Genomic DNA, 20,564 nt, shown 5'->3' with positions numbered 1-20,564 from the left:
GTTCTAATGTATTAACTCATTTACTAATTGTTTATAAGTGATGTACAAGCAAAACGCATAGCCAGTTTGCTTTATGTTTGCCATGTAAGATTTCAGCTTTTAAAAAACAAACGAATGTCACCCTAACTGCATGATCATTTAAATGTGCAAAGCCTGTCTGAGTGGAAAATGTATTTAATGTCAAGCTCTAATCTAGCAATCATGAGCATGCATTAAAAGACAGTGTTTGAAACAATTTGCTGCATATATCAAGAAATAATCAGAACTCAAAGGCTGGATTTTCTCGTTCTTCCAATAGTGCATCATGCATGATTGCTGTTCCTGCGAAGATCAGGAGATAAGACGAGGGTTATAATCTGTGTGCCACAACATGCTGTGTGTGCATGTGTTAAATGTACAGAATTATTCCAGAAGGTCTCACCTTGTTTCTTGAATCGCATGAGAAGGAAAACTGCCAGACCAATCAGGATAAGTGGTATTACAATATAGACTGCCATGAATTCACTGGACATCAACATGGGGGATGCAAGCAGCATATTTTCTACAGGAGCACATCAAAACTCTGATGACAGTTTTTATGTATCTTTCAATCAGTGAATAATAATAAAGGCAGAACCATAATTTCTCACAAAAAAATACTGTTTTCAATTGCAAAATGATCAGTTTTTAATGTAAAATTGATATACTTTACCAGTGCATTCAGGCAAAGATTCATTCCAAAACCCAGCAGAAGAGCAAAGCAGCACCTCGCTGCCATTCATAGAAAATCCATCATCACAGGTAAAAATACACTGGGAGCCAAAGCTGAAATTCCCCAGAGGATGAGTGCAGTTCACAGACAGAGATAACGACAGACCATGGATGGCCTCACACTGCACCGCTGCGGAGGACATAAACTGTCACAGCTGGTAGAAAAATCAGAATAGCAAAACCAAACCAAACAAAAATGTATTTGAGGACACTTACGCTGGCAGGTTGGTGGCTCATGACTCCAGTGGCCCGAGTTATTACATGTTATAGTTGGTGTTCCTTTCAGCCAGAAACCCTCATTACATTCAAAGTCACAGTGGGACTCATAGCTGAAAGGAGAATATGGATGGCTGCAGTTCATCCTCCCATGCTGTGGAGCTTTGGCCAGTAGGGGGCATGGGCCTGCTGTAAATAACAATGAACATAACTCAGAAGACATAAACACCATTACCTTAAGCAAAGTATAAATCCAAACATAGAATTCACATATACAACTTCAATGACAACAGTTGAAGTTGTCATTGAGTTATTGTTTTGCCTTTTGCTGTGGTTTAATTTCTGCCTTTTTGATTTTTCTGATTCATTACCCTGACAGTTGGCTATTTCTCTGCTCCATGAGCCCCGAGAGGTGCACTCAGTGTTTGCCGACCCACTCCGGAGAAATCCGTCCTCACAGGTTGATGTGCAACGAGAACCAAAACTGAACTCTCCATGAGGATTCACACAGAGAAGGGAGCCATGAGAGGGAGACACGAGAGCAGGACATTTCTTAGCTGGAACAGACAGAGGAAGAGCAACTTAGATATTGACATGCTCTGTGTGGTAAAGTGGTAGTAGAATACCATCCGAAACACAACATGACATGGTTTTACTGTATGTTGATTTCAGTAACTTAGATTTCAAAGCTATGTTTTACCCAGGCAGCGTGGGAAGTCTCTGTTCCATGTGCCTAGATAAGTGCATTCAGTAACAGCCGTCCCATTCAGGACAAATCCCTCCTCACAGTTTGAGGTGCACTGAGAACCAAAACTGAACTCTCCATGTGGACCAGAGCAGAGAAAGGAGCCATGAGGGGGAGGACTGAGACTGGGACATCTCTTAGCTGGAGGTAAAAGAGATAGAAAGACAGAGAGAGTTGATCTTAGCTGTAAATATGTGCAGTCATTTGATCTTAACTATTAATTCAGGAGATATTCTCTTGATTTAGCAGTAAAAAATAGAGGGCGTAATATTTTTTTACCCATGCAAAGTGGGATGTCTGAGCTCCACGTGCCCAGAGAGGTGCACTCTGTGGAAGCCTTGCCATTCAGGAGAAAACCATCACCACAGGTCGATGTGCACCGAGAACCAAAACTGAACTCTCCATGTGGATCCGAGCATTTCAAGGAGCCGTATACAGGAGAGTTCAGAGAGAGGCAACTTTTAGCTGGGAGAAAACAGACAGGAAGGCCAGAGGATATTTTAGTTTAATGTGGTATTGCAATATGAACCATAAAGTAATCTCAGCCACAATGCAGCTTTTAGCTTTTTCTTTACCCAAGCATTGTGGGTTGCCTGCGCTCCATGTTCCCAGGGAGGTGCACTTAGTGCTCGCTGTCCCATTCAGGACAAAACCTTCATCACATCTTGACGTGCACTGAGAACCAAAACTGAAGGAACCATTGGGGTCAGAACAGGAAATGGAGCCGTGAGAAGGAGGACTCCTGGGATCACACCTCTTGGCTTGAAAGGTGACAGACAAGGGAACAATGTCAGTTACACACAGTACATGAACTGATTGTTAAAAGAGGAGGGGAGCAGGTTATTCTTCATACTCATCATTAGTATGTTTACTCGTCATACCCTGGCAGAGCGGAAGTGTGTGACTCCAGTTTCCGTGTGAAGAACATTGTGTCACATTTGTGCCAATCAGATCAAATCCCTCTTCACATTGTACAATGCATGTTGAGCCATAGCTGTACTCTCCTAAAGGGCCTTGGCATTGCACTGAGGCAGCATTAGGTGGAGCCACTAGACTGCCACACTTTACCACTGAACAGGAAGAAACATTATGACCCATCAGTACGCAGCAAAGAAATAAGGGCTCTACAAACATACTGTAGAAATTACACGGAAATTCTGTCACACACCTGTACACGTGGGTGTAGGTTTGCTCCATTCCCCTGAAGCCAGACAGTTGAGTGTGTTGTCTCCAGACATGTAGTAGCCCTCCTGGCAGGTGAAGTTACACTGTGTACCAAATGAGAAAGGCTCCAGAGTGTGCACACATGTCACGTTGCCGTTCACAGGAAAGAAAATGGGGTTGCACATCTTTACTGAGGGGGAGATTCAGATAATTAAACAAAGCCCCACTCATTGAAAATCAACATCCTGAGCTGTGTATGATGATGATGACGCTTCGTTTTATACACATAGCATGAGGTGGTGGTGTGAATAATCATGCGAAAAATAAGTCAAGGAAAAAACAGCAAGTGCTTGCCCACAGTACATTTCAATATTGTTTGCCGGGGGAAACAGACATAAAGGAGTGTGAAGTGAAGCGATGACAGCTATGACCTGCCTCTGGTCTGCTTCAGTCTGCACAGGATGTGACTACACACTGAGGCAAGATAACTAGTAGTAAAAGGTGGCAGTGAATCCATTAACAAGGGCAAGTAATACAAAAAAAGTAACTTGCATTAAAACATATTTAACAATAGTCAGATAAGGCCTCACAGCAAAGAGCTTTTATGAACGTTAATTTAAAATGTTTTTGGTCAGTTTGTTCTTACTGAAATTAAAAAAAAAGACTTTACTTGTACATGCTGGGGCACTGGCTGTCCACTGGCCAGTGTGGTCACAGCGTGTCCAGCCCTCTCCACTGAGCTCATAGCCCTCATCACACCTGATCTCACAGGTGGAGTTGTAGCTGTAAGGTGCGACGGGGTGGCTGCAGTTCACACTACCTCCGCTGCTGTCGGTGTGGTTCAGAACTGGACACTGTTCAGCTACAACAGGCAGGGAGAACTGTTTTAATTGCAACTTCAACGTCTGAGACTGTTACTTCTTTTGACATTAGTGATAATCAGTGGGCATACGTTGACACAGAGGAGCATGGTGGTCCCAGAGTCCAGTGGTTTGGCACAACATTTTGGACGCTCCCACTAAGTGAAACCCAAGTTCACAGCGGAAATGGCAGGAAGAATTGAAATGATGAGAACCATAGGAGTGGAAGCAGTTGTGAAAACCATGTTCTGGATCCAGCAGTGGTTTGCATGAGATGGCTGAAGAGAAAATCAAAAACAAACAAAAAAAAACTGATATTGTTCAACTCACCATATAAAGAAGTCATGTGTCAATATTATCATTTCTTTCCCCTCACCCTCTTCACAGCGTGGTCCAAGGAAACCAGGATGGCACCTGCAGGTGTAGTTCCCTATGGTCTCCACACAGTCTGCATGGACACTGCAGGAATCCTGTTTACAAGAGGCTACATACACACAGAAACACATCTTGTGTGCTATATTAAGTCTGCAAGAATCAGTTTCATGTGCCAGTCAAACAAAATGAAGTGTGATTTACCAGAGTAGCAGACTGTTCCCTTTTTACTGTGACATTTTTCATTGTTCCACATTGCTGTGTCGCTCGCCCTCTTGATATACATCTCCACACAGTCCTGTCCTGCTATGTCATCAGGCTCCTCTGGAGCCCAATTCTGATCATCTTCTGGCACTTTCTCATTGCTTCCCTCCCTGGTCCACACTCCATCCACTTTATGAATGCCTATCCAGTAATATTTTGAATTAAAAGGCAGCAGATTGTTGATGAAGTCAGTCTCCTCCCTGCTCTGGATGGTGACCATGTCCTTGAAGTGCTGCCGGCACCACTGACTGGCCTGAATCCACCTCCGGTTTGGACTAGTGCTGTAGTTGTAGGTCCATGCCCGAGCGCTGCTCATATCTGAGATTGTAGGTATATGGATGATGAGATTAAAGTGAACTGGTGAAGCCTACACCTTTGTATCTGTAGGACTGTGTAAACTTACCTTGGGTAAAAACAAAAAATGCTGCTATTAGCACCTTATGATGCAGCCTCCGTCCAGTGTGAACCTGTTTTTGAGACATCTGACATAAAAAGATAAATATTCTTCACTCAATAACTGCTTATGAATGTGAATACACATATATGAATGCATGAAAAATGTTCAGGTTTTACCATTTAATCTGCCCTGGTTATGTATCCTTGTCCGTGCATCTACTGCATGATCAATGGATAATATATTAATTGTCTTCTGGGGAGGATGTCAACGATTAAGTAACATCACTTTTACCATTACATCCTTTCAGGAAGGGCAGTACTGTACCACCCACAACACAACGGAAGCACACACACACACACACACACACTCAAATGCACTTTATTGAATTCGATTTAAATTTAACAAATGCAACTTTTGATGTTCGTACAATAAAAGCACTTTAGGTATATATAATCTGCTGCACTATCACACGAAAATCTAGTGAATTCTAATCTAACATACAGTGTTTTAGAGAAAATTAACCAACTTATCCAATGTGTTTTGGCATATAGCATGTGTTATTTATAAAAATGAATATGAGTAACTGTGACTGTGTCTTTATTTTAAAAGACAAATAAGGTTGCACTTGTCCTTTATCCATGCACTTCACTGGAAGGACTTGTTGTTTCTCCGGGGTTCCTATAAGGGACAAGCAGTTGACACCGTCAACATTTTCATACACATCAATTCTTTAAATTGTGAAGCTCACACTTGGTGCCTCAGTGGGTGGAGCTGCTTTGTGTGCAGTTTCAACACTGACCTTGCAAGCTTCTTTCCTGTGGGAAATGAATGGACAAACAGTTCACTGTTGAGGTGTTGCAATGAGGCTGCGTTGCGTCTCTTATTTCAATCAAGCGTCATTGAGAAACACTGACTTTTTCTGCGTTTCATCCAGCAGAAACAGACGCAGCAGAGGACAAGCAACGCTGCACATCCAGCCATAGCCAAAAGGGCCTGTTTATAACCTGAGGAGAATGTGTTTTAGTATTCAGTACAGAGCACTTTCCTTTTTTACTACTCCCATGACCACTAGTACTGATGGTGCTGCTGCTGCTTTACTACCAGTGCTATGAACAGCCTACCAGACTGGATTTTGACAATTAATTCTCACTTCAAGATATGCAAAACTTACTTTTACAAATTGGTCTTGGGCCAGTCCAGAGACCATTGGCCCCGCAGGTGATGGCGAGCGGGACAGTAGGCAGGAACCCAAAGTGACATTTCAACTGACAGGTTGAGTTAAATGTCTGGTTTCCTCCAGGACAGCTAAAATCTCCGTTATCAGTCTGGGGCAGCTGGGGGCATTCCACGGCTGTGAGTAGAAACAGGTTAAAGGTTAATAGGGACCCAGTTATATAAGAGCCTACAATAGCCTTCTATTCTTTATTGACTACAAACAAGCTGATGTGAGCACTTTGATCAGTTTTGTGCACGATGCTCTGCCTAACCTAAGGAAACAGAGGAAACAGATGAGGGGATGTTAAAATTCTGTTTCAGCTCTGAAGAAGAGCTGCGTGCTTCAGTGCTTGAAGGTCAGTGCTCATATGACAACCTTGATAGCAAACACGTACAGCAGCTGCTAACTAGTTTGCACATTTGAGCAAATGTTGCATTCAGCTATCAATTTTCAGCGGTACACAATTATGAAGTGGTGAATATGCCATCAAAGTGCGTGCTGTGTGAAATGTATAGCAACAGCCGCATATGTATGTACTCAATAAAAATAATTATTCCATGCAAATATGCTCATCATGTGATCCCATCTCAATATATATATGTACAAATATGCATTAAAGCCACTTAATGCAACTGCATGCAATGCAAATACACTGTTTAAACTTAGACAATTGATTTATTATAATAAAAAGCACTGTGGATTTTGCCGCTTGATTCTTGTTGCTATAGGAAACCCTTCCCAGTTAGAATGTGAAGGACAAATAATTAGAAATACAAGCTGTGACATTGTACATATGGGTATGTGAGTATTTTAAGGATGTGGGGAAATCAAAAAGCTCTCTCCTCACCTGTTTGGCACCTGTCTCCCTTAAAGCCGATTTCACAGTGGCAGGTTGTGTTTTCTATGGTCTCCTGACATGATCCTCTGACACATGACTTTGCGTTACACTGGGCTGTCCAGAAAAAGTAAAATACTAAAATCTCTTTTGAAACAATGACAATGCAAAAAATTGTTTTCTTTTTTCTTTACACACCTTTGAAACAAACTGGGTGTTTGGAATTTGAGCATTTCTCGTCATTCCACTTCCCTCGGTTTTTTCCTGTGCTGGTGTAGATCTCCACACAGAACTCTGTGCTGTGGTTGTTGTTGGGCTCATTTTCTGCCCATGATGCGTTACCAATCCATGTGCTGTTATTCCCAAGCCAGGTCCAAATTTCTTTTATGTGTTTTTTGGTGATTCCAATCCAATAATATGGGGATTTAGTTTTGTTTGGCAGCAGGGAGACAATATAGTCATTCTCTTTCTGGCTTTGGATGACCACCATGTCTGTGAAATTGGTCTGGCAATACTGTCGGGCCTGGGTCCAGTTCATGGTGTTGTTTGAGTAATGATACGTCCAACTCAAAATAGTGTTAGCCAAGGAGATACCTAGTAGGGTAATAATATAACAGGACAACATCATCCAGTGTGAAAGAGTTCATGCACATTTGCACAACTCAGCAACTACTACGTTTTTCTTTAGTATTAAAATCTACTCACCAACGAGGAGGATTAGTGTCCACTTCATTTTCAGTGTGATCTACTTTAACCAGTTGCCAGTGACAAGAAATCCAATCCCATCAAATTTATATCAACACGCCACAGCAGTGTGAGTGTGAGTGAGTGAAAGTTAGTCTCAGTGTCAGTGATTTTTATATTGTTCGCAGGCTATTCAGCCCAACGTTATTGGTGGGTGGAGTGGCTCAGTAATTAAGACCAGTACCCTGTGTGCGAAAAACATCATGGTCGCAATGGTCGGCAGTTTGACTCCACCCCTGGCTGATTGTACTCATATCCATTGTAAGGTGCTTTGGATAAAAGTGTCTGCTAAATGACATGAAATGTAATGTAATTGTAGAATACCTGGATGTTTATTTTGCAGCTTGAATGTATGTGATGAATGACTGACTGACTGACTTATGACTCATTATACTCGAACAGACCTTTTGGGAAAGTCATTGGCAGTTTTTCTGGGAAATAATCCATGAAGGGAATGAAACAAGGATTAAAATGTACTTTTATCGTCCTGCATTTCTAGATTTTACCTTTATTTTTGTTAGGGTCGGTCATGCTCATATTTTAATATTTGATTATTCGTTTATATATATATATATATATATATATCGTGTGTTTCTATTTTTTTTTTTATTTTACATTTTAAACCTGTGCTTTTATTTGTGCAGCATTTTGAATCTTTAGTTTGAGAAGTGCTCTGTGAATAAAGATAATAAGGATAAGGATGATGATGACGAGGACGATGATCATTATTATTACTACTCCAAATAAAAATTTAATTACAATAACTCCACGTATCTCGTGCTGCTCTGCTCCTCACTCACTCACTCATATTCTACCGCTTTATCTTCCACAGGAAGGTCGCGGGGGTCTCTAAATCCAAGCTGACATAGGGCTAAAGGTGTGGTCACCCTGGACAGATCCCCAGTCCATCACAGGGCATGCTTTGCTCCTGACATGTAATCTATTTGTGCTCCAGCTAAAGTGCTGACACAGTAAACTCTGCATTCTTTGCGGTAAAAACAATGGTGATGATCTATAAATCAGATTACTCAGGCAATATAGCCCTTTTTTCCCTTGCCCTTTTTCCTGACCCTTGTACTGGGGAAATGGGGACAGATAAGCAGTCTGTATGTTGTATTTGGCCTCCATCTTCCTGGAGCCCTGAAAAAATACATGATATGTTATTGCTTCAAATGTGGAAATAATGTGTTGGTGTGTGTAGCCCTGACTAGTCATGCCGGTGTACCACATGACACAATGCTATATTTGAATATAAATGTCTTTGATCATATAGGCCACGACACTGGAACACAAATAAATTAATAAAAGACCAAAAGCAAATGATGGTTTTGACATTTTATGTTTTAAGCATACATATATAATAACAAACATTTCAAATGCATTAACCGGGGGCGGAGTGGCTCAGTGATTAAGACCGGTACCCTGTGTGCGAAAGACATCATGGTCGCAATGGTCGCAAATTCGACTCCACCCCTGGCTGATTGTATTCAATTCCATTGTAAGTCGCTTTGGATAAAAGCGTCTGCTAAATGAAATGACATGTAATGTAATGAAATAAATAGTACATAAATACTGGCATCAATAGCAGGTTATTCACAGATTACACAAATCCACTCATAATGTAACCACCATCCATTATGTTTATGAAGCTGTAGAACAATATGTTCAATTTAAAACTCCCACTGGGAGGAAATTCAGTACATGTCTTAACAACATTAGAGAGGAAACAACAATTCTGCAAAGCATAAACCACCATACATGACATACTGGGTTTTTCCGTTAAAAGAATAACAAGCAGTATACAATCATTATACAGATATGTTGAAAATGCATTTGTCCTCATAGTGTCATCATGTTCTATATGAGGCTGTCAGTGCTGTTTCTGTAGACCTCTGTAGGAGGGGCTTCTATGTCGGAGGAGCTGTAAAGACAAAATTGGATGAGTACTGCCCTTCCATTCATTTCATTGTTATTTTTTAGTCTGACAGGAGACACATGAATGCTCATCTTACCTGCTCAACTCAAACGTGTCTTTTTTCTGCTTCAGGGCCCGTTTCAGGAACCATATAGCCAGAGAGCCAGCACTTAATAGGGCGCCCCCTACTGCCGCACCAGAGGCAAGAGCAGAAACTTCAGATGGCGAGGCTGTGGAAACATTATGACATTTTTAATTAATTGATGCTTTAAATGCAAGATTGTGTTTTGTGTGTGATGTGATTTGCAAGTTTCATGAAGCATTTATTCATTTTTTTTTACCTTGGCAGGTTGGTCTCTCTCCAGTCCAGTTGCCATGATGATTGCACGTCAACAGCTCATGTCCATTCAGTGTGTAATCTTGATTGCATGTGAAGGAGCACTGACAGTTGTACACTGTCTCATTGTTTGAGCAGTTAATTAAACCATTTTCAGGAGCCTTGAGCAGTGGGCAGCTTACAACTGTGGGAAAACAGCCAGATGTTTGCTCTTAACCATCACATTTTGATAAAGAAGACCATAAAACATCTGAACAGGCAGTTCATATAACACAGAAACACATAGATCTATACCTGTGCAGGTTGGTGGTGCAGAGGTCCACTGGCCTGGATGTCCACACTCCATGCTGTGTGATCCTTGGAGCTCGTGGCCCTCATCACAGCTAAAAGTGCAGATCACACCAAGTGGATGAGAGGCCTCGGTGAGAGAAGGTGAGGGAAGTGAAAGGCTGCAGCTGATCTGGCCATTTGTTGGAATCTCAGGAGCAGGACATGTTATTGCTAAAAGAATAAATTTAAAAAACAGATGTCATGACACAGCACAAAATCAGATCACAAAAGCACCTGTGAGAAAGATATTAAAGTAGCATCAGATGTGCAGGTTTATGTGAAAATCTGCTTCCATACCTTGGCAGGTTGGTGTAGGTTTGCTCCACTTCCCATCATCAGAACACTGAATCGTGTCCACTCCCTTCAGTTTAAAGCCTGCACCACAGCTGAAGCTGCAGGTGGAGCCTGGTCGCAGCTCCGCGAGTGATTTGCTGCACTTCGGGATCAGCTGAGTGTCTCCCTCTGGTTTCCGACAAGTGATTGCTAATACAGGGGAAAATATTAAATCATATTATATTGACCGCGTTGGTCACAAAGGCACAGCACTTGAAATTATATCATACATCATATGCATATGAGGTGTGGGATTACATTGAAAGTGCATCCTCACCTTCACACCGAGGTGTATTTTCACTCAGCTCAGCCGCTGCTGTGTATGTCAACGTGTCCGGCCCCACCAGGCGGTAGCCAGAGGCACAGCTGAATTTGCAGGATCTTCTGGGGATGAACGTTTCGTCTACATTTCCACAGCTGACAAAGCCGTTCTCTAGCTCCTGTGGAGCAGGCACTGGGATAGCTGCAAAACAGAGGCGCAGTAGAAGAAGTCAGCAGCAGCCTTTTTTCTTGGCAATAATAAAATGCTGCAGGATAATGGAGACCCAGGAAGTTAAAATCAAATACAGTTTATGAGCTTACCAACACAAGATGGCTGTGAAGCGTTCCAACGACCTGACGCTCCACACTGCAGAGTGTTAGATGGAGAACCAGTTTGTGCAAAGCCCTCATCACAGGTGAACACACAGGTGGACAGGTAGCTGGACGGGCCCAGGGGATTTGTGCACATCATGGACCCTCTTGCTGGAGAAGACAGCACCGGACACTGAACCACTGTGAAAACACAGTACAGCATGTTCAGTTACTGTGAAACAGCACGTATGTTCCTCTTGGTGTGAACTCAACACTATTATTCATTTCATTCTTAAAGTTTTGCAAAACCCAGTAACTCACATTTACATGCAGGAGGCTCCTCTGACCACTTCTGTGTCGCAGTGCATCTCAAGGGCCTTGGCATCGTTAGCTGGTATCCTGTCTCGCAGGAATACTCACACGAGGAGTTGTAGGAGAAGTTTCCATACATGTGCGTGCAACTTACATTTCCTTTATATGGAACAGTCACTTCCTCTTTTTTGCATGTAACGACTGGCAGCAGAGGAAACAAAGACACAATTAGTTTCCAGGTAAGTGACATGGAGTGAACTTTGAAAAGTGCAACATAATTTGTATTTTTTTTTTTACCTTGCTCACACGTCTCTCCATGAAAGCCTTCAAAACAAGCGCACTTGTGGCTGTTGACGGTTTCAACACAGTCTCCATAGCGACACGAGTCATTCTTACAGGCAGCTATAGAGAAGGAAGAATATATCATTTTGTGAGCTTTTCTTTTCTGCAACACCACCGGCAAAAACATCTAAATTGAACAAGAACGGTTACATCTTATTTCCAAACATTTACTCACCTGTGTAGCACAGAGCCGTTTTCATGTTTCCGCACCTCTGGTCATTCCACTTGCCTTGCTCTGCATCCCTTTTAATGTACATTTCCACACAATCCTCATCCTCCTTGCTATATGGAGTCTTGCCATTGTTTGGTTCACCATTTGCCCAGTTGGTCGCTTCTGCTGTCAGAGCTTTCTTGGTGCCTACCCAGGTCCAGACACTTTCGATCTTGCGGATCCCAATCCAGTAGTATGTCTTTTTGTAGGGCAGCCAGTCATTGAGATGCTTGATTTCTTCCTGGTTCTGGATGGCCACCATGTCTGTGTAGTGATCCTGGCACCAGGTTCGAGCGTCTTGCCAGTTCATGGTGGTGTTGGAGTAGTAGTAAGACCAACTGTCAACACTGGTCCACGTTAACAGCACTGAGGAAAAATTTCATACATTATTACTAGAAAGACAAAAGTGGGACACTTCAGGTAATCTTTGCGTTCAATTTACATACTTGAATAAAGAAGGGTCAAGCAGATCCATGAGGAAAACATCTTAGATCCACGGGTCTGAAGTAATCCAAAGCACATCTCCTGCAAAAATGTAAAAAGTAAGTGAAAAGGACCAATTAAGATAAATGCAATATTGACCACAAGCATGTTAAGCAATGTAAACTAATAGCTGTGAACTCACCATTTTAAGTGGTATAGGTTATAACCTAAGAAGACTTTATAAGACTCTAACTATATTTATTTAATCTGAGAGCAAGGATGCAGGAGAGTCTAAGGATGAGACGATTCTGAGTTTGCGGTACTGAGATGTCGGCTTTTATACACTTTACTCCAGGTTTCTGGGAAACGCTTGTCACTGCCAGCTTTTCATTGGAAACCCCCACTCCCACTACCTTTACTACATCCCACTGGGACCTTGGAAACTTTCCCTCTCTGTTTAAACTTCCTTTCTATGGAGCCAAAGAAAAAAAAAACCACGCTGAACCGGAATTCCTTCAAAATGTGTCTTTTCTTTTAAAAATAGTGTCATGAGTGACATGAGTACTGCATTTAAAAAACATTCAGATGGCACTGAGTGTTATGGCACTGTTACATAAAAATAAAAAATAAAATATATTTCATTCTATGATCCTCATTGCTTTGAGGTTTACTACATTCTTTCATTTTTTTTTACAGTTGTATAATCTTTATTTGACAGTTGTATTTATGTAATATCATATGTTAGTATTATAATTATTACTACAGTATTTAACACTAATTATTTTGATCTCCTGTTCAACCAACAACAACTTGTTGTGGAACACTATAAATATTATTTAAATTATGTTTACCTTTCATGAAATGTGTCTACTCATATTTGTTATTAAGACAATTGTTTTAGACCGTTTCAGGTGAGACTGGTACTTTTCTTCAGGCTTTAATAAAATGTATTAATGTACCGACAGAATACTGAGGTGCCTAAAAAACTTTGCAAATTAGCATTAGAAGTTTCCTGAGTTTGTTAACACAAAGCAGAGTGAAAAACAAATACAAATCTGTTCTTTTAAGTTTGAAACCAACAGGCTTTTCTGGCAAAGGATGTGCACATCAAAAGAAGAGAGAGTGGATTTAAGAAACAGACAACAAACATCAATACTGGTATTTTTATGAGCATCCAGAGACAGGAAATGTATGGTGTAGGAGCCGAGGCGACTGCTGGCTGCCACACTTTCTGGAAGTGACAATTCACATCCTTCCTCTCTAAACTCAACAGGACAGTAGCCATTGTTACTTGACGCCTCTTAAGTACTGCTAGTTCCGCAAAAAAACATATTATAAACTCTCCATTTAACTCAATCAGAACAGGACTCCGGGGAGAAACACTGACGGGAACTTCTTAAACAAATGCTATTCAGAGCTACCGTGACATCTTTGACATAGTTTATGTATACACAGTATTTAACACCCACTTCATTTTGATTGTACTTACAATTAATATTTCAAAACCTTTCAAGCAAGAAATGTACCTGCAAAAAGGACACGGGACATTGATTAAAAGGATTAAAATGAAATACAATAGTATTACTGCATTCTTTCCATTCATTTGCCTTTTCTTCTTCTCCTCCTCCTCTTTTCTTCTGGAACATCCTCAGTTTCTTAAGAACTTTCTTTCAGATTCATCACAAACGAATGATAGCTAGTTTCATTTGTCCAAGTGAAACATTTGAATAATCCTTTGTGCCAATTATGTTCTTAATTAAATTCATTAGTATTCCAATGTTTTCTAATTTCCTTAAGATGATATAAACCTCACTGAAGTGAGTTTGCCAACATCACTGCTCTCTTTTCTTTGCTCTTTACTGGGTTGATGACAGTTTCCCCAAACCCATTTCCAGAGGGGCCACTCAAATTCTCAATACTCTACACACAAACTGAAAGTGTGAACTACTTTGTCAAAACTTCTTGCAAACGAAATGTATGTTTATGACTCATGCGATAAATTAAAATCACGACTTTATGCCTTTAGAAAACTTTAACACACATTTCAATTTTTCTTCAACTATTTCTGGGTTTCTAAGTTGCGTCTTTCTGCCATGTGGGGTCGCCAGCGTGCGCACTTGCCATGCGCACAGCTTATTTTGCACAGTTCGTGGCTGCTAATGACCTGTCTCTTTAAGGACACACGTCCTGCTCCAAATAAAGACAGCAGCTCCATGTTGTCCGCCTGTGTCGTCGGTAGAAGAGGCTGAGATTCCCCGGTCGAAATGGCAGACGCTCTGGCTAAAATCCCCGAGGTGGAGATCGATCCAGAGGGAACCTTCAAGTACATACTGGTCAGAGTGAAAGTGAAAGATGGCGATTCGCATAAAGACATAGTGCGCGGCACTAAGAGTGCAGAGTACCACAGTAAGTTTGTCCCTGTAGTTTGCGGCTGAGGAGCTTCAAGTGCGTCACTTTCACTCCAATGTGCAAAGCAAGACATGTGTGTTTATGCATAGACATGTGCTGGTGTCACCCATTATCGTGTTTGATTTGATGCAACTTGCTAACATGTAATGTGCGGTCTGATCAAGCAGATTTAAAGCTGCAGTGTGTAACTTTTGGCAAGATATTTGATGTCATTATTTCTGCCTCAGTTTGTTTTTTTGTGAACAGAAGTGATGCAACAAGTGACTGATAGGCTTAAAGGCATATTTCACAATTGGAAAGGTGAATGTCTATTAAAACTGCATCATCTATTTAGTAGAAATGGGAAATAATATTGTGTAAACACACAAATCTGCTTCTAGTTTTCACCGAAATGCAGGCATTTTCCCTTGCGGCCATATCACTTTGAAAACTATACATTCTACATTCGATCATTGTCCTTCTCAATTTACTCTGACAGGGTGGGGTAGCTCAGTGGTTTAGACCCTGTGTGCAAAAGACTTTATGGTCGCAACTTCAACTCCACCCCTGGTAGGTTGTCACTCAATTCCCTTGTAAGTCGCTTTGGATAAAAGGGTCTGCTAAATGACATGTAATGTAATGTAATGTACTCTGCAGAGCAAGAGCTGGTAAGTGTAACTGTTAGAAAAGATGGGGGAATGAAGTCTTGTCCCCCTATGGGTGAGTCTAAAAAGTGCGGAACTGGCGTTGTAGTTTAGGGTTAGCGTAGGGCAAAGTTGGAAAGTGGAAAACTGAGGGAGGGAAGCAAAATTTTTTTTTAAAATACTGCTATTCTAGCAATACAAAGACACATGCAAATTGGTGAAGTATTCCTTTAAGCTTGCCCCACACTAGAGGATAAATTGGCCAGATTTCGGTCCTGATCTGACCACTCCAACAATCGTGGCTTCCTTCTGATTTTAGTAAGTATTAAACATGTTTGAAATGTGCAACTGAAAAATGTGAAGAACATCTCTGTCAGCTGATGGTAGAGAAAGAGGACAAACTTGTGGATTTAAGGCAACAGTATGATTGTTTGATGTGTCCTGCAAGACAGACAGTCCGCCTCCATGTCTGTTTACATTCTGAAGTCACATTAAATCACGCTGGTTTCTGTGAGATCCCAAATCCCTGGAATCTCCTCCCTGAAGTTGTTTGATTAAAAGCCATGGTTGTGGTCCTGCGTCTTGACTGGATCATCTATCTTCGTCAGGATTAAAATATTGAAAATCAGTTACAAAGTTCGTTGTTTCTGTGGTCTCCCATGTTTTTTGTCAGATTTGAAAATCCTCTAGTGTGGGGTTGGCATTACTCAGCATCGTGTGAACTCATTTGAATCAGACCTGAGTTTACTATTTGCCAGATGCCAACCTTGATATCTTCAATGCAAAAGGGCTATATGTCCTAGACATGAATGTTTGGCTGTGCTATAACTAAACCCAGTTTTTATATTTTGATTTATTTACAGATCACATATTTGAGAAGGTCGCTCCATCAATGGAGGCCTTGGGAATGGAGTGTAAATGCTTAGGAGGAGGGAAAATTGAGCACAACAGCCAAGAGAAAAAACTAAGGGTGTTTGGAGAATCAACTGTGAGTAATAAAGCACATGAGTTACACATTAAAGACACATTCAGAATAAAACAGGTTTTTAAACGCGATTTGAAAACAGGAAGTGTGGGGGCCTTTGTGACGGCTGTATGAATAGATAATTTTTCTAATCATCACAGATGTTTGTGCCAAATGTCATGGAAGAAATGTCATTGTAAAAGCATTAAAAAACTGAATTTAATGATCCCCCGCACTGTTTTTGACTCATTTTCTAATTTTACTCATTTTCAGGCCTTTGGCAAAGCAGACCATTCTGTAACTGCGGAGAAGTTGAAGATTGTCTTCAGCAACTATGACATCACCTGGTCCGATGACAAAAAATAGAGTAAACCTGCATCAGAGTTGAAATGTATGCCTTAATTTATTTTCAAATTAATTATTTTAAAAAGGAAGACAAAACAACAACAACCAGAAATGTTTTGACCCTTCTGTGCAACCATTTTTGAATTGAAATACACCATTTTGCATTGAATTGTTTGTTTTGGATTCTTTTAAAGCAAAAATACTGACACATTTAGTGCTCCAAGTGATTATTAACTCAAGTGTTTTATTTATATATATATATATATATATATATATATATATATATATATATATATATATATATATATATTCTGAAATGTAAAGGATCTGGCACAGCGCTGAATAAATGACATCATTTTTACTTTTACTTTTGAGTGTTATGTGCCAAGTGTAAAGTCCATACAGGAAGTGGTGGTCCAGCTCGAATTAATCACATATCCTGTTCTCCACAGGCGACATTTCTTGTGAAAAAAAGAAAGAAAAGAGATCCAAATAATCCAGATAAGAAGGGCTTGCAGGCGTGTGAGCTTGAATCGAAATTCCTCAGAGATTTGCAGACAATAATACAAAAATAAATAAACGCCACAAAATCTACAAATAAAAGACAAGACTAACAATGAACCAGATTATACAGAGATAGAGCACTAATTGCAATAAACTGCAAACACTTTTCCTGGCAAATGTTGCAAATTACTTCACAAAAAGGCAAAAAAACAAACAAACGTGACAATAGATGAAGAAACGCCAGCAGACAAAACTGATGAAAATAGATCTGTTTAAATAAATAGAGTTAGTCTGTATAGATAATGCCGATGTCAACATTTCTAATCAGTTCCTGCGGGTTAGGGTGTTAGTTGTTGATGAGACATTTTACCACAGAAGTTACTGGAGGAAAAAGTAATTGGACCCCAATATCATGAAGAACTGACATGTGGAAGCAAATTATATATAAAAACCTTGAAAAGTCATATGGGCTCCATCGTTCAAAATATAGATGATTTATTGTCATGCACACTAAGGCTGAACAATTTTTTTATTGAAATCGCCATACGGCCTATACTGCAATTTTCAAATCGTAGGAGGTGCAATATTTGTTAAAGCCAAAATCAATCAATATCATTTTAGATGGATCATTGTCTTGAAGAGAAATTGTTGTTTCTCACAAATCTGCACAAATATCCCATAGTAATCATTTTAAATGTGTTTTTCGAATGAGAATAATGATGTAAAAAAAAAACATTCCCTCTAATTTCGCGAATCGCAATTCCTGTCACAATAATCGCAATTAGATATTTAAATTAACGCCATTAAAAAAAAGTACATGCGGAATGAGATGCAGGTATCTGTGCTAAGGGTTAACTACAGTTAATACAAAAATGGCATAATAAAATAAATAATCCATTAATCTAAATAAACAATAGAAAAAAATATGATAACCTAAAAACCAAGAAAACCTTAAAGTCCAAAAAGTTAATTAGGCAGCATCAGCCAGCATTACTTTAAGTGCAATTTTCTATTCAGAGGACTGATAGTGTGGAAATTGATATGAAAATGTTATATGCATTTGGACCAAAGACATGAACTGACTGAACTTTTTTAAGCCAGTTTTTCTTTTTTTTTTGACAAAGTTTCAGCCTCTTACAACATTTTAATTCCTATCCATCACCCCAAACCAGCAGAGTGGCTTCAGATTGATCCTCACTTGTTTGACAATGACCCTAAACAACAAGCCAAAGTTATAACAGACCATTGTCAAAGAATCATTAAATGTGGAGAGCCCTGATCCTATAGGTCACTCTTGAGTTACACAAAGAGACACAAGTCACAGAGACATCCTAAATCCACAGATCAGTCTCTGGTGTCAGCCAGAAAGTGTTGCTCCTCTTCTACCGCGCTGTAGTTGAGAGCCTCCTGTGGTATGGCACTTCTGTCTGGTTTAGCAACTTTAGTGGCGTCTTTGAGGAGACAATCATAAGAAAGGCCCAAAAAATAGCCTTGGATCCTGCCCATGTTCCACCACAAATTTCGTTTATTGCACTTTGAATATTGTTCATTTCTAATTTAAAAATATATATATATATGTTGTTTTTGTAAGCATTATCACTTTATTTTTAGTGCTTTGAACTTATTCACAATACCACATGCTACAGGTATGATTTCCATGAAATTTCAGTACTACAAGAGCCAACATCCTTTTCCTCTGGGTTTTCCACATGAGGCTCATTAAGTGTATGTAACTGTGAATTCCAGCAGTCCGGAACATTCTTGCCCCTACTTATATTTTTAGCATGTGACGCACCATCCTGATGAGTCGAAAAAAAAAAAAATCCCAACAACATTAAATGAAAGTGAATGGTGTGTAATTCTAAAAAATACACGAATGGACCTTGACCTCATGACTTAACATTAACACTGACTGCACCAGTTACCCTGTGACTGGAAAAAAAATAGAAGATAAATAGCAATCTTCCAGATAAATGAGTAGCAAAATCCGGAGTCAGTTTCCTGCCAACTGATAACCTTTCCATTCTACCAACAGTAGGGTCAACATGAGAGAAAGCTACTGCATTTGACTCAACCCACTTCTTGTAAAACACATGCTACACGTTGGGGCTAATGACTTCTTATAACAAGCTTTAATTTTTACAAAATATTTTCCTTCTCAGAATTGTCCAAACGTATATGGCACTATATTTTATATTGTTTTATATTGGTTTACATTGTTTGCATGATCAAAATGTGACTGTTTCAAAGCAATATATGAACTTTGTTTTTGTAATAAGTCTTTCTCTTTAAACAGCAGAAAATTATCAAGTGAGGTCCTGTTTCCTAAACAAGAAATTGCCATTTTCCTGCAGCGGCGGCAGCGGCGGCAGTAGCTAACACCTCAGGCTGTTGGGAAACTTAAGTGCTCATGATCTTATCAGTGAAACAATAGGCAACCAGACAGTCTGACCAAAGGCCAACAGAATTTCCAGACTCCTCAAGGTTCAGTCACATTTCCCTTTACTGATTTGAATACAATCCATCCTACACATCCTAGTAATTTACAGTAAGGCACTTACATTAGCTTTTGTGGGCTGATATTTGCTGGTTTTAAGTAATCCAGATATTTATAGAGTGGACCATATATGTTTAGTAACACCAAATTTGCAAATACTGTAGTTCTGAATTTAGTTTCTCTGGAATATTGAGGGTTTATTATCGAGAGAAACATTTAAATAAAACATAATGTGATGGAGTGAAGCCATCTTCTTAATACTCTCTGAATACACTCCACAAACCTTGAAATGAGTTGTCATTGCCAGTTTTCCCTCATGTATCACTTTGACTGAGTAACAATGGAAAGGCATCCTGCAATGGAATATAAGATAATGTGTTTTGGCCACACTGAATGTGTGGAAACTTCTTGTGAAAGGAAGAGATCCAAAACATTTCCACATCAGGACTTTCTGTCAATCTAGGTGAATATGTCATTATACACGTAATTTGGACAACAGTAGATAATTAGATAAAACAGTATTAATGTCTGGGCTACTGTTATTGCATGTGCTTATTTAATCCCCATGAATGTCTTATTTACATGTTCATCACTGAAACTTTACAATTCATTTTAGACAATGATGCTGCTAATGTAATAATTGATGTCACATAATGTTATATCTCTTGAACTGGAATGTGTGGCAGTTTGTGTGGCACAAACACACACCTCATACATTGTATTCTTTTTTTAAAATGTTATTCAATGCCGATTAACATGAACTGCTCATCATACTGGAGAGCAGTCATATTTCATCAAGCAGTTATTTCAAAGAGTTATAAAGCCTATTTAAAGTTCATAAAATGAGGCAAGATACTTTTTTTTAAATATATAAAATAAAAAC

The 20,564-nt window shown here is 39.8% G+C and overlaps 3 protein-coding genes across 3 annotated transcripts; 1 reads left to right on the top strand and 2 right to left on the bottom strand.

Annotated features, from left to right (window-relative positions):
- Position 1: 1 nt before the first annotated feature.
- On the bottom strand, positions 2–12,641 carry sele (selectin E). The gene is made up of 29 exons (XM_058638534.1): positions 12,542–12,641; positions 12,363–12,441; positions 11,881–12,282; positions 11,661–11,765; positions 11,373–11,564; positions 11,061–11,252; positions 10,756–10,941; positions 10,443–10,628; positions 10,110–10,316; positions 9,820–9,999; positions 9,576–9,708; positions 9,432–9,484; positions 5,940–6,119; positions 5,394–5,446; positions 4,775–4,853; positions 4,312–4,689; positions 4,112–4,219; positions 3,828–4,013; positions 3,546–3,737; positions 2,880–3,065; positions 2,593–2,781; positions 2,287–2,472; positions 1,991–2,176; positions 1,667–1,852; positions 1,338–1,523; positions 967–1,155; positions 692–880; positions 422–541; positions 2–321 (listed from the first exon to the last, which is right to left on the bottom strand). Exons 1-29 carry the CDS (start codon positions 12,542–12,544, stop codon positions 260–262), a joined length of 4,773 nt encoding a protein of 1,590 aa, XP_058494517.1. The 5' UTR covers positions 12,545–12,641; the 3' UTR covers positions 2–259.
- LOC131466098 (P-selectin-like) lies at positions 5,131–7,632 on the bottom strand. The gene is made up of 7 exons (XM_058639196.1): positions 7,525–7,632; positions 7,018–7,413; positions 6,832–6,936; positions 5,940–6,119; positions 5,683–5,772; positions 5,568–5,583; positions 5,131–5,446 (listed from the first exon to the last, which is right to left on the bottom strand). Exons 1-7 carry the CDS (start codon positions 7,550–7,552, stop codon positions 5,401–5,403), a joined length of 861 nt encoding a protein of 286 aa, XP_058495179.1. The 5' UTR covers positions 7,553–7,632; the 3' UTR covers positions 5,131–5,400.
- A 1,855-nt stretch (positions 12,642–14,496) lies between the features above and the next one.
- si:dkey-51e6.1 lies at positions 14,497–16,849 on the top strand. The gene is made up of 3 exons (XM_058638731.1): positions 14,497–14,745; positions 16,235–16,359; positions 16,609–16,849. The coding sequence occupies exons 1-3, from the start codon at positions 14,604–14,606 to the stop codon at positions 16,699–16,701; spliced, it is 360 nt and encodes a 119-aa protein (XP_058494714.1). The 5' UTR covers positions 14,497–14,603; the 3' UTR covers positions 16,702–16,849.
- Positions 16,850–20,564: the final 3,715 nt, after the last annotated feature.

This window comes from Solea solea, chromosome 9, assembly GCF_958295425.1.
Source record: "Solea solea chromosome 9, fSolSol10.1, whole genome shotgun sequence".
NCBI lineage: Eukaryota > Metazoa > Chordata > Actinopteri > Pleuronectiformes > Soleidae > Solea > Solea solea.
The sequence above is the reverse complement of the archived record's forward strand: the minus strand, read 5'-3'. Positions and strand labels throughout refer to the sequence as shown.